We start from the raw sequence: 13,960 nt of genomic DNA, 5'->3' as shown, positions 1-13,960 counted from the left end.
AAAGTGTACTTAGAGGAATATAGGGGCTGCTTTGTGCCTTAGTGGACATGCATTTGCTTGGCGGTTGAGAACACTGCCAAATGCTATGTGGTGTGCAAGTGCTGTCAACCCTTCCTATGCTGATGAAGCTTGTAGTAAAGTAGGGGCACGTGTGTATTACCTTACAATCCTATGATAAGTTATAGACATTTCGGACCTAGATAGACATGTTAACAGTGTATTCAGCTCTTTGGCCAGAGCTGCCCTTTAAAGGTTCGCAGCATACAGTTGAGTACGCTCTGAAGTTATTTTATCCATTGGTTGATAATTGTCTTTTTCACTGCAGAGTGTGGGATTCATGTATGCGCATCCGCTCCCTAGGAGTGTGCAGAACGGCAAGACCTGCAGCAAGCTTTGCTATAGTACCAGTGACTGCACAGGTTTACTTTGATGGCTAGGCTACAGTTGGTGCCAGCCTGATCCTGGCAGCTGTCATCTATAGGAAGAGAAGAGGGCAGATTAGAGTACAATACACACAGCTCTATCTTATCCATTCATGTAGTTAGCTCTTGCAGTGTTAACATTATTCAGTATGAAAAGAAAATCTGGATGTTCGTCCCTTGTTTGTGCGAGTCTCCTGAGGGTGGCAAAGACATGAGCATGTACACGCCTCTTCAACAGGGACAGAAACTAGCAATGTCTCTGAGGAAAAAGGCACAGAATTGGCTTGTGTCTCATTATTATCAGTAGGCTGCATCCCTGTAATAATGATATGGTCAAAGAAGCTGGCAACTCCATTTTATTTGTGAGTGACAGGTTTCCTTTAACAAGGCCCTGGAGCAGAAATAGCAGACTGCCAAGTAACAGTTACTCGCTGGAGAGTTTATTCTTACCTGGAGGGTCTGTTGGGCAAGGCTGCAAGTCGCACGTCTGCTTCCCGACTGGTTTTACCAGCAGATCGCAGCCACGAACGATGTCTCTTCCTTGGAAGCACTTCACATCACGCATCCGGACTCCAACTCCGCATGTTTTGCTGCACTAAAATGTCAGAGGTATAAAGTGGGCAATAATACATACCGGTCTTCAATGTTACAACATATTTACTTACATGGGAAAGCAGGAACTAAGCTTTGGAAGGAAATCCATAGTCCTTTTAATTGTTTTATTTTTTTATGCATTTGAATGTGATCTGTAAAGTATTACTCCTACCAGTGTGTTAATGTTTATACACCTTGTTTCTGTGCTTAGTGTGTAATTATATATGTAACTGGGGGCAGCCATATTTGATCATGACATACGCAGGCTCTTCTTCCTGCTTAGTAGTAGTGCCCAGTAAGGCTGGGCGCACATGGGCAAATTTTGCTAGAGTGATCATCACCCATGATCGCTCCATGAATAATCACTAGCGATTTCTCCACAAAGGGAACAATAGAGTATAGTATGTATTGGCAATTAATTGTTAATGGAAGGAAATGGCTCCTTTGTGTAACCAATCACTATTGTACTGTAGCAATCACTACCAATTTATCACAGGCCATTGCAGGTGATTTTTGTAGCTCAATCGCTCTAGCAAAAATCGCCCATGTCTGCCAAGCCTGATTGTGCATTTCTATTCCACTCTCCTGAAGTGGGACTATCAGTCTGCTGAAATGGATTGAAAACAGTGGACTTGAAGCCAATGCAGTTTAAGCTGAGGTGGCTAATCCAATGTAATGAGCAAATATGGCTGCTTCTTTGTACAAAAATACCTAGAAAGTATACAAAAACATGAATGCACAGAAACTAAACACTGGTTACAGTAATCAGATAACATTTATATGTATATAAAAAATAAATCTTTATAAAGACCAGATTTCCTTTAAATTCAAGAGTACTGGATAGTATACACTAGAGCCTAATCGGGCATTCTTGTATCAATACAAGTACTTTGTCAACGTTCATAGTGTATATTGTAGACTGTGTATATTATTAGTGTTCTGTCCCTAAGGTGTTTGCTGCAAAGCCACACCATAGTGACCCACCTGCAAGCAAGAAATCCCTGATTCCGGCATGAACTGTAAATTGGGTAAAGCAGTGTAGTGTCACTAGACTTGCTGCAGCAATGGCCTTTGTATCACCCCACCCACAGTATGAAGGAGCAGCTGCAGGCACCATACATGTCCACATCGTAGGCTGACATGTTCCTTGGCTGCTTTGTGCCTGAATCTGCTTTGTAGAAACTGTTTTCCAGGTTCTGTGCCAGCTACAGCCCTCCTGCATCTGTTGATGAACTAAAAGTCTCAGCAGGAAGAAATCAGAGCCAGTGGGGCTTGCAGTTCTCATATAGCTGGTACTGTTCTATAAGACAGGCACATTGCAAAAAAGAAAAAAAAAAGACATCCATGGACATGCCAGCTAACTCGGACCAACACCGGTAAATAAAGACCCAGCCTATGTTACAAAAAACCTCCCCTGTACTGTTCTACAAGATGTGCCATCAGTCAGCAGGATGCCATGGAAAGGGGAGATCACAGGAAGAAAATTATGGTGCCAGGTACTGGACAGCATGTTACCCACCCCGTTTCATTGAAATAAGAAAACCTGACTAACAGTGTATTCAGTGATTTCAGAAGCTTCTTACTAAACGTGAATATTGTGCTTTTTTTCTGAAGTTCTGGAATAGTCATACAAATCATAAGAGGTAAATAACATGTATGCCAAAATACAAGCAGCTCAGTGTTTGGGTCTTGGCAGCTGAAGTCCTGTTGGGTGGCTTGGCTAGGCCCTGGATATGCAGAAAATCGTTGTCTGGCATCAACAGACCAAATCTAATCATGTTTTGGCAGCAATTGTGTGTTCACCTAATCCCCAGTGATGTGTGCGCAACCTGAATACGCTTTTGCCCCAGGACAGGAAAGGTCCAAGTCTCCTACCTCAGACCAAGGGGTGGTGTACCACTTGAAACATGGCCTCTCGAAGCAGGTGCTTTCATCTGCTGGTTTTTTGGCAGTGTCACAGTCTGATGGGTTGCGGGTTTTCACTTTGCCATTGGCCACCTCCAGGCACTGGACGACTCGCTGCTTGGACCCCCTGCCGCAGGTCGTGTTACACTGGAGGGATCAAAAGAGCAAAAAAAAAAGGAGTTTTACAGGATAGAAAAGATTTCTGTTGTGGAGCTTCCTGTCCAGCAAAGTCCTGTCTAACACAGTGGAGGACCAGAAGGGGCTCAGTTGCAGTTAACACTTTTTTTTTTCATTATCAAAAGGTTAAAGGAGGTGGAAAGCACCTTTAATAATCCAATTGAGTTTTGGGGGTTGATTTACTAAACCAAACAGGCTGTTCAAGGGGATTTTTCCTGCACATAGTGAAAATTTGCTTTGCAAACAATCCCCAATCTCATGCAAGGAAAATAAAAACATAACTATTTTTGCTTGCACGTGATTGGATGGTGGAAGTCAGCAGAGCTTCACCTCATTCAATAAGCTAAGGGAAAATTCCCTTCCAAAGTGAACGGCCTTATTGCCTTTAGTAAATCAACCCCTTGGAGCCAAAACATAGCTGACGTAGTTCTGAAAAGTATGTGGGGTGCCTTACCCGCTCCCAGTCTTGGCTCAGCCATTGTGGAGGACAGTTCTTGTCTCCACAGGGATGGATAGCCAGGGGCTTGGTCTCAAGACTGCACTGAGACTCCGGAACCACTCGCCCATCGCTGGTTTTGCAGTAGACATGTCGGATCATCTTGCCCTGGCTGCAGGCTCCGCTGCACTGTGAAGGTGAGAGAGATGAAGAAGTGTAAGTGTCTTGCATATATCACATATCATGCCCATTTATTTTGTCCTTATACTGGCCACACTGACACACAAAGCAAACAGATTACGGAAAAAATTAATTCAGGAAAATATATATAACATGTTGAAGATTTAAAAGGAAGAGCAGCAAAGAGAAGGGAAACAACCATGGATTACAGTAAGGCACACATTACAGTATTGTTTTATGTTAAAAAATCTGAGGGTTTAATGTCACTTTAACTTGCCTGGAAGGTGACTATAATTTTTTTACTTACTTGATGTTCCATATTTTTATACCTGTATTTCATATAAAAGGTTTGTAGATTGCCCTTCTTGTGGCTATATGTGTATAATGCAATACAGACAGTCTCCCTGCTTAACAACTAGTGAGATTAAGGGAGTCTTTTGGTTTCATTCTAGCCACCGGAATCCCCAAAATATGATTGTTACTGCCATTCACTGAAGGTCACAGCAGCCTCAAAACAGGAGCAATGCATGCAGGAAAATCTGAAGACTTTTTTAGTCGCACTCACCTAGCACCAGACTGTCATAAAACTGTACTGTAGGAATCTTATAGTAATTAAAATGATAAAAGTCTGAGGAGATTTTATGATTAGGTTTACATTTAAATACGATGTCTGAGCACATGGCTTGCGTCTACAATTTTTGCTTTATTGGGTCAAAAAGGTGGAGTTTCCCTTTAATGACCACTAAAAATAGGAGGTTGCTCTGGAAACCGTTGCCTAGCAATGCCGGTTAGATGCCCACAGAAGAGATTTAGGAGTTGCCTTTCACTTGAAGATAATTGGATTATTTGTAGATTATGAAATCTTTTAATGTGCCGCCATGGTTTTACCAGAAGAGAACACAGGCTGTCTGGAGCTAATGGATTCTCGCTGGTGCGCCTGCGATTCACTCAATGGTTAGATGGCCAGGCAATGTTGCTGGAGGAGAAGATAGCACCTCCATTTGATCACTGTTTGTTTCTTCTCTGTCTGATTCATGTAGCAAGTGTGGCGAAAGAACTTTAGCTGTGCAAGAACAATGTCCAAAATCCACCACAAAGAGTACACTTGTTTTATAATTTTTTTTATATGTGTGCCGTCTTTTGATTTAATACAAATTGCAATTTTAACTAATAAAAGAATTCAATATACTACACATTAAAGAACTGCGGATTTTTAGCAGAGCTATTTAAATCAACCTGGTAAACATCAAAAGGAGCTTTGGGTTCCATTTACTGACTGGAATTTTGTGTCTCCACTGCAGCAGCAATAGTGAGATTTCCTTGCTGTAGTTTGTGTCTCTGCCCCTCCCACATTGGTGAGATATCCCTGCAGTAGTTTGTGTCTCTGCTCCTCCCACAAAGGTGAGATTTCCCTGCAGTAGTTTGTGTCTCTGCTCCTCCCACAAAGGTGAGATTTCCCTGCAGTAGTTTGTGTCCCTGCCCCTCCCACAATGGTGAGATTTCCTTGCAGTAGTTTGTGTCTCTGCCCCTCCCACAATGGTGAGATTTCCTTGCAGTAGTTTGTGTCCCTGCCCCTCCCACAATGGTGAGATTTCCTTGCAGTAGTTTGTGTCTCTGCCCCTCCCACAATGGTGAGATTTCCCTGCAGTAGTTTGTGTGTCTGTCCCTCCCTCCATGGTGAGATTTCCCTGCAGTAGTTTGTGTCTCTGCTCCTCCCACAAAGGTGAGATTTCCCTGCAGTAGTTTGTGTCCCTGCCCCTCCCACAATGGTGAGATTTCCTTGCAGTAGTTTGTGTCTCTGCCCCTCCCACAATGGTGAGATTTCCTTGCAGTAGTTTGTGTCTCTGCCCCTCCCACCATGGTGAGATTTCCCTGCAGTAGTTTGTGTGTCTGTCCCTCCCTCAATGGTGAGATTTCTCTGCAGTAATTTGTGTCCCTGCCCCTCCCACAATGGTGGGATTTCCCTGCAGTAGTTTGTGTGTCTGCCCCTCCCACAATGGTGAGATTTCCTTGCAGTAGTTTGTGTCTCTGCCCCTCCTACAATAGTGAGGTTTCCTTGCAGTAGTTTGTGTCTCTGCCCCTCCCACAATGGTGAGATTTCCTTGCAGTAGTTTGTGTCTCTGCCCCTCCCACCATGGTGAGATTTCCCTGCAGTAGTTTGTGTGTCTGTCCCTCCCTCAATGGTGAGATTTCTCTGCAGTAATTTGTGTCCCTGCCCCTCCCACAATGGTGAGATTTCCCTGCAGTAGTTTGTGTGTCTGCCCCTCCCACAATGGTGAGATTTCCTTGCAGTAGTTTGTGTCTTTGCCCCTCCTACAATGGTGAGATTTCCCTGCAGTACTTTGTGTCTCTGCTCCTCTCACAATGGTGAGATTTCCCCGTAGTAGTTTGTGTCTCTGCCCCTCCCACAATGGTTAGAATTTCCTGCAGTACTTTTGTTCTAACATTTGTTAGTAGTTTGTTCTCCACTCCTTTGAAAAAGTTCCAAACAGCTGAACACAATACCAGAGGTTTACGCACACACAGACACGCACTGCCAAATTGACACAAAAATCTTCAGAGGGATACTCACAGGCCCCCAGTCTGACACAGTCCACTGCCGATCACATGGTGGTCCAGTACATTCCTCCTCAGATGGTGGCTTGGTGTTGGGATCGCACAGCTTCTCATCTTCTGAACAGCGCACATCCCTTGTGACAATAGTCTGCTCTCCGCATTTGGCTGTACACTGGAAGCAAAAAAGTTGTCACTGAATGCATGTCAGATTGTGTTTAGTTACCTATTTACAATACATAATAATAATAATAATTAATGATAATAATAATAAACCAGTCCTGTACAAGTACAGTTTGAGCAAACAAATCTGACAATGGAGGGGTCTTGTATTCTGTACAGCAGCCTATGGTAAACCATGATGGCCACTCCCTCTCCTTTCTTCCCTTAGTTCCCTTGCTTCCATTAAGCAGTGAGCTGATGTTGTGTAGTTGCATGCTGAAGGATACCAGCACCACTTCTACTTCTGCCTTCTTTCTCATAATCCTCTTTTCTTGCAAATACCGTATAGTGTTGGTATGGCTCTGCCATGCTTCAAAAAAGTCATATTGCCTTTGTTGCTTGTTTGGTTGCTGCTTGACAGCAAACTTGCAAACTTTGAGAACTTGCTATTGGCTACCATGGATAATGCAAAAGCCTGTACAGGCATTAAAGAATGACAGAACATAGTTGATGACATCCCAGCTGTCGGTGACCACTTCCTACCAGCAGCTTAAACCCTAACAGATCTCTACTCCTATGATGTGATTAAAAAAAAGTAAATACTCCCTGTTCTGGATGTTGTATTGTAGGGAAAGCAAATAGGGTTCTATTGGGGAAAAAAAATTGCATAGCTTATTCATCCACAGCATATTCATGGCAAGTATACACTGAGTGGCCAGATTATTATGACCACCCCATCAGTACTCCGTTGGGCCACGAGATAACTCCACGAGATGACTTCGTTGGGCCGCCTCGTGACTCCACAAGATGTTGAAAGGTGATGCGAGGAATCTGACACTGCACTGTTGCCCTTCTGTTGTCTTGTACCAGTCTTGCCACTCTCCGTTCTGCCCTAACATTGACTAGTCGCTGACGGCCACAATTCGCACGTTTAGACCCAGATTTTCGGCTGACAGTCCAGTCTTTAAACACTTTAACAATGAGCCCCTCTTGAACATTTAACAAATTCTGCTGTTTGGCTGATACTCGCTCCATGGCTCCGAGAGCCAACAATCATCCCACGTTCAAAGGCTGTTAAATCGCGTTGTTTACCCATATCTTCAGAAAAAAATCACTTCTACTGTCGTGGTAAACAACCTGCTTCCCTATTTATAATGGTCTGGCCCTCTAGCAACTTCAGCGCAAAATTATAGCTAATTATAGCTAATTTGCCTACAAACGTCAGGTGGTCATAATAAACTGGCCACTCAGTGTATTTGTTGTCTGTAAGTTAAAAAGCTGTAATGAGAATGGGTCAAAAAATGAATGGTCGGGTATTTTCCCTTCTGGTCGATTATTGTTCAATAGGCACAAAGGATCATAGGAAATAAATACATGTTACGATTAGTAGCAAGATACAATCTAAGAGAACACTGGAAGAAATGAGCATATAAATGTAACCATTGCTATCCCCATAGTATCAATGGTTACATTTATATGCTCCTACCCTCCAGTTGTCTCTTCATTTGTAACACTGTATCAAGTTCCTAACCTTCAGGCATGCATACAGATGATGTCTAAATGCGGCTCTCAGCATGACACCCTCCTAGATTGTGCTGTGTAGCCTAACTTCATTGTATTCTGAAGGGAGGCCTAGGGCCTTGCTGTGATATCTAGCCCAGAAAGATGGTGAGGTCAGTAAATAGGTGAAACATTTCCCACATTTTAATTTCCAGCTTCATCAATAAGCCCCTCATTTCATAGCCGTTCATACCCTGCATTTGTGTATTAGCTTCTACTGCAAGAAAAGAAGGCTTATGGCTGCACTGTTTGGGGCTGGGGGGTTTTGTTCATTTTTAAAACCATTACCTGCTTTCTTAATCAAATTCTACATACTGTGCTCGGCAAAACCATGCATACATGAATCACTGATAAGACATATCTGCAGATGTATTTATTATCCCTATAAAAGAGCCTGAAAACTGTGCTACAGGTCTGCACAAACATACGCATCGATATGAGACATCAAAGCCGCTTAGGAATAGCTTGAATCCTATAAACTAGCGAGCTCGAGAATAATCTATAGTGTAAAATAATTGACCTGCCGAATAGATATCGGTATCTTCAGAGGAACACGTTGTCGTGGAGGGTGGAAATGAATTCAGGAGAATAAGGTAATCAGCTGCTGGAGATGTTTAAATAATATTAAATAATGTTAAAGTACTTAAGAATATAAAGTAGGTCTGCCCGCTTCTTCGCTGGGGAAGAGACGTGCTCTAGGTAAAGTTTTAGGTAGAACATAGATAAAAAGTAACTCTTTATTTTAAGACAACTATGACCATCACCCACTAGGCAAAAACAAGTAAAGGAAAAACCTGCAACCTGATGCTCTTTCAGGTCTGCGGGTTTTAAGGTGAAAGCTGGACTTCAGGCTGATAGAAAAGACAACAGGTCTGTATTCATCAAAAACATAATTTAATGTATTATTTTAATACAAGCAGTGTACGTACCTTCATTTGATCGCCCCGTGTAATCAGCCAGAGAAGGAGAAGCAGCACAAGGAGTCAGTTAGTTGTGCTACACAGTTTATGTGTTAATAAGGGACATGTTGATAGGAAGAGAGCAGAGTGACCAAGAGATAAGCTTATCAGTCTTCTGCTTCTCTTTATACTGTCCAGTCACAGACTGGGGGAGAGACAATCCTTCAAGGGATCCTTAAAGTGACATTAAAGTTAAAAAAAAATCCCCCCCACCTTACATGATGCTTCTTGATCCGATCAAGTCCATCCAGCGCTCATGCGGGTCTTTGATCCACCGCAGACTCCTGTCTCTTCCTGTTCCACAGAGTCTGTGCGGGTGCGTGCTGCCTTCATTGACTTACCCTGTGTCTCTCCTCTTCTCTTGGCCGATGATCCTTTGCAGCCGCCCAAGAATCTTCAGATCTTTAGACGGGATCACACATTGGAGACACAGGTAAGTTTTAACCTTTTTGTTAACTTTTTTTTTTTCTGTGTCTTTGCATATATCTACTGCTTGCTAGTAGACTTGTGTGCCGTCAAAAAATGTGTTCCGTTTCGGAATATCCGTTATTTCGTATTTCGTAATTCGTATCCGAAACTCAATTCGAATTCGTACGAAATACGAATTTCCGTTAGTTTCGGCACATTTTCGTAACTTTACGAACATTCGTTATGATGAAGTTAAAAAGCAAAAATATCTTTGTTAATATTGGAGTCGATGTGGTAGTTGTTTTTTTAGCCGAAATACGGATTCCGGATCCGAATTTCGTATTTCGGACTTTAAAAAAAACTACCATCAACCCCAATATAAATGTACTTTGCTTTTTAACTTCACTATAACGAATGTTCGTAACGGAACGAAAATACGTCAACGGAATTTCGTATTTCCTGCCTGTATTGTAATGCAACTCTCAGCAGCAGAAGAGAAAACCTCTGATTGGTCAACCAAAACGAAATACGAATTCCGTTAACGGATTCCGTATCCGAATTTTGTATTTCGGAGTTTAAAAAAAACTACCATCAACTCCAATATAAATGTACTATGCTTTTTAACTTCACTATAACGAATGTTTGTAACGGAACGAAAATACGTCAACGGAATTTCGTATTTCCTGCCTGTGTATTGTAATGCAACTCTCAGCAGCAGAAGAGAAAACCTCTGATTGGTCAACCAAAACAAAATACGAATTCCGTTAACGGATTCCGTATCCGAATTTCGGATTTAAAAAAAAACTACCATCAACTCCAATATAAATGTACTTTGCTTTTTAACTTAAATATAATGAATGTTCGTAACGGAATGAAATTCCGTCAATGAAATTTCGTATTTCCTGCCTGTGTATTGTAATGCAACCCTCAGCAGCAGCGGATCTGTATTTCGGATTAAAAAAAAAATCTTGTCATGTTGTTCAACCTCATTTACAGGGGTAATATTAGTTCCTGTTTCAAAGAAATTCGGATCCGAAATTCGTTAACGGAATTTCGTATTTCGGATATAATTCGGAAACTGCAATTCGGATTTCGGATGCTTCCGAATTTACGAATTTCAGGAAAATTCGTACGAATTTCGATTCGTAACAAAACGAATCGCACATGTCTACTTGCTAGCACTAGATATATGCAGAAAAACAAGGGTTTAATTATCCTTTAACTGTAGGAGGGAAATATTAGGCCACATCCCTTACTAGACAGGGCTGTGCCGTGTGGCAGAGCTATATAAATCTCAGGGCTGGATGGAAAATACAAATCCTTTGGCAGGTAAAATGGTTCCCATAGGTTTATTTCAACTAGGGCTGTGGAAATGAACGATGAATTCCTCGATTAATCGTTAAAATTTTTGATCGATTACAATACTTTTGATCGCTAATGAAAAAACTCACCTGTCCGCCAGCTTCTGGGAGTCCCGTCGGAGATCCAGTGACGTCACGGACATCGACATTACCGGACTTCTCCACCCTTCACCCAAGTGGCTCCGTCGTCTAACGAAGGGAGAGGGGGAGGAGTCCGGTGACGTCGATGTCCGTGACGTCACCGGACTCCTCCCTCATTCCCTTCGTTAGCCAACGGAGCCACTTGGGCCGGTGAGTTTGCCCAAGAAACTTGTTCTGCCGTATCAATTTTTAAATAGGTTATACTTACATGTAAAGGGAACATCACTGTGCAGCCTGCCAATTGACATCGAACCTTTCTTCTACAATCTTCCCAGCTGGTCAGTGTGCCCACAAGTGTGGACCAAACTCCAAGGCATTGGCCTATACACATACAGCACAGCAATGAAGTAATAAAATGAACTAGGATCACACTAATCCAGCACGTTATTATTCTGAGTTGCCCCACTCAAGCGGCGGCCATATTGAGTGGGGCACGTGAGATTAATAACGTGCTGGATTAGTGTGATCCTAGTTCATTTTATTACTTCATTGCTCTGCTGTATGGGTATAGGCCAATGTAGTTGGATCTGTATGTGCGTTATAATTAATCGAAATTAATCGATTAAAAAAAATTTCGATTAATCGAACACGAAAATTTTAATCATTACCAGCCCTAATTTCAATAGTTTGATTAGGAGTTTGCATGCACTTCAGCTTTAAGGATAACAAACTGCACCCTCAAAAATAAAAAGAAAGGATGCACCCATATTTTTATTGACAGGTTCTCTTTTCAGGCTCACTTTAAAGTGAACACGTGCTTTGCCCATGTCCCTACCTTAAGGGAGTGATGAAAGAATACCCGGTACTTCCACTTTTAGAGAAGGATGGGACTCGCTCTCCTCTTGCGAACATGACAATGCTGGAGCTTGGTGATTGGCCAGTGAGGAGTTGATAAGCTCAGAGCCATTCAGTGAATACCACAAGCAGTAAAAAATGATAATACAGCCGGGCATAGATGCCCTAAAGGAAGTTCCAGTTGAAACTTTTCATGTGTGAGCGGAGTGTAGCTTTAATACCGATAGGGCATTCTATTATGTGGCCACTTCAGACACAAACAGTGCCTCATGATGTTCTCATGCCATGACTAACAGAGCGGGAACCTTGGAAATGATGAGCTCAGTTGCAGAATTAAGTTGGGTTCGCAGCGGAGGTCCTTATTACCTGCAATCATGGCGTCCCATGTGCGGGCCGGCCTGTACATCCAGACTACATTCCTGGCTAAAATTACCTACAGGCACACTTTGTCTCCAGACGAGAAGACAGCTGATCAGAGCACAAGTCCTGTCTGCCAAGACATCTGGTTTAAGGTGTGAGGAGGTCTTATTTATATAGTTCAGTGCGTGGAGCGCGCTGAAAATGCAAAACTATCACTTTTATGGCTGTGCTTGTAAAAGGAACAGAGAGTAATGCCAAGGGGGCATAGCTGCTAGAGAGAGCAAGACTGGGACTTCACAGCACTATATGCCTGAGCAGAGACAGGAACGTTGACAGATTCAATCTGCAGATCACGCATCACAAGCTGCTTTATACAGGTGCAGGTGATCTAAAAGTCCTAGCAGCAGCAACCACATTCAGGCACAGACTTTGTCAGGAGATAAGAGTAACTGAAAGAAGCAGAACCCTTAAAGTGACATTAAAGTCAAAAAAATGTTTCCCTAATGTCAGCACTTACCTTAAATGAGGTTTCTTAATCCGACCATCTTCTTCTTTCGTGATGTTTTCATCTGTCCCTCCAGCGGTGCGGCGGCTCTCCGATCCAGTGCTGACTCCTCTCTGCTTGCAGGCACTTCCGATCCAACGGTGTCTGCATGCGGGTGTACGCTTCCAGTGACTTACCTTGCGTCTCTGCTCGTCTCCCGGCCAAAAATCCAAACTGCGCATGCGCCCGCCCCAAGATACTTTGCGGCCACCCGAGCAGCTTCAGATTCTCGGGCGGGAGCGCGCAACGAAAACAGGGCAAATGTAAACCGTTGTTAAAGCAGGTTTTTTTTTGCTTGCTAGCAGTAGATATAGGCAAAAAAACCCGGAGGGTTTAGAACCCCTTTAAGCAGCACGGAATGTTTCAGGAGAGGATAGCTAGATGGCAAAAAGAGTGGAGTCCTCCTGCAGCACAGAGTATTTAAGGAGAGTAGATAGTAATGGGAGCAGAGTCCTCCAACAGCACAGAGTTTAATAGGACAGAAGATGAAAGTTAGAGCAAGGATGAAAGCTAGAGCAAAGAAGTTCTCTATCAGAACAGAGTATTTCTGAAGAGGAGAATTAGATAGAAGAAGGATGAGAGTCCTCCATCAGAACAGAGTGTTTCTGGAGAGGAGAGTTAGATAGAGGAATGATGAGAGTCCTCGATCAGAACAGTGGAAGAGGAAGAGGAAGGATTCAATCAGGAGAGGAGCGTTAGTGGAAGTAGCAGAGCAGGAAAGAGTGTTTTCAGAGAAAAAAGAGAACAGAAGGAGTACATCAGCAGCACAAAGTATTTCAGGAGAGGAGAGTTAGCGGAAGGAGCAGAGTCCTCCAGTAGCACAGTGTATTTTAGGCGAAGCAAGTTAGATACCGGTAGCAGAAGAAGAATATTTAAAAAGTGGGGAGTTAAATAGTGAATGGAACAAAGTCCCCCATTAATGCTGAATGTTTAAGGAAAGGAAAGTTATATAGTGAAAGCAGCAGGATCTTCAATCAGTGTGGAGTATTTAGGGAGAGGAGAGTTAGACATCAGGAGTATGGTACTGAAATACTCTGTGGTGCTAAAGGACTCTGCTCCTTTTACTCCTTCATCTATCCAACTCTCCTCTCCTGAAACACTCTGTGCTGCTGAAGGAGTTTGCTCCTTCCTCTAAGGATTTCAGGAGAGTTTGATAGTGTCAAAGGGGATAGGAAGGAGCAGAGAATTATATAGTGGACGAAGCAGAATCTTCTAGCAGCACAGAGTGTTTTCTGCAGAGGAGAATTAGATAGAAGGATGAGAGTCCTCTATCAGTACAGAGTATTTCTGAAGAGGAGAATTAGATAGAAGAAGGATGAGAGTCCTCCATCAGAACAGAGTGTTTCTGGAGAGGAGAGTTAGATAGAGGAATGATGAGAGTCCTCGATCAGAACAGTGGAAGA

The 13,960-nt window shown here is 42.8% G+C and overlaps 1 protein-coding gene across 1 annotated transcript in view; it reads right to left on the bottom strand.

Moving 5' to 3' along the window:
• Positions 1-249: 249 nt before the first annotated feature.
• ADAMTSL2 (ADAMTS like 2) overlaps positions 250-13,960 on the bottom strand; it is a 48,442-nt gene continuing 34,731 nt past the window's right edge. Inside the window, exons 15-19 of the mRNA XM_018563709.1 lie at positions 6,287-6,442; positions 3,553-3,723; positions 2,892-3,068; positions 873-1,017; positions 250-475 (exon numbers count right to left, since the gene is read on the bottom strand). Of these exons, the coding sequence (XP_018419211.1) occupies positions 357-475; positions 873-1,017; positions 2,892-3,068; positions 3,553-3,723; positions 6,287-6,442 (768 nt within the window). The 3' untranslated portion in view covers positions 250-356. The remainder of the gene's footprint in view (positions 476-872; positions 1,018-2,891; positions 3,069-3,552; positions 3,724-6,286; positions 6,443-13,960) is intronic.

Source organism: Nanorana parkeri, unplaced genomic scaffold (genome assembly GCF_000935625.1).
Source record: "Nanorana parkeri isolate BGI_ZX_2015 unplaced genomic scaffold, ASM93562v1 scaffold689, whole genome shotgun sequence".
Taxonomy (NCBI): Eukaryota; Metazoa; Chordata; class Amphibia; order Anura; family Dicroglossidae; genus Nanorana; species Nanorana parkeri.
Note: the sequence above shows the minus strand (reverse complement) of the source record. Positions and strands in the feature narration are given on the sequence as shown.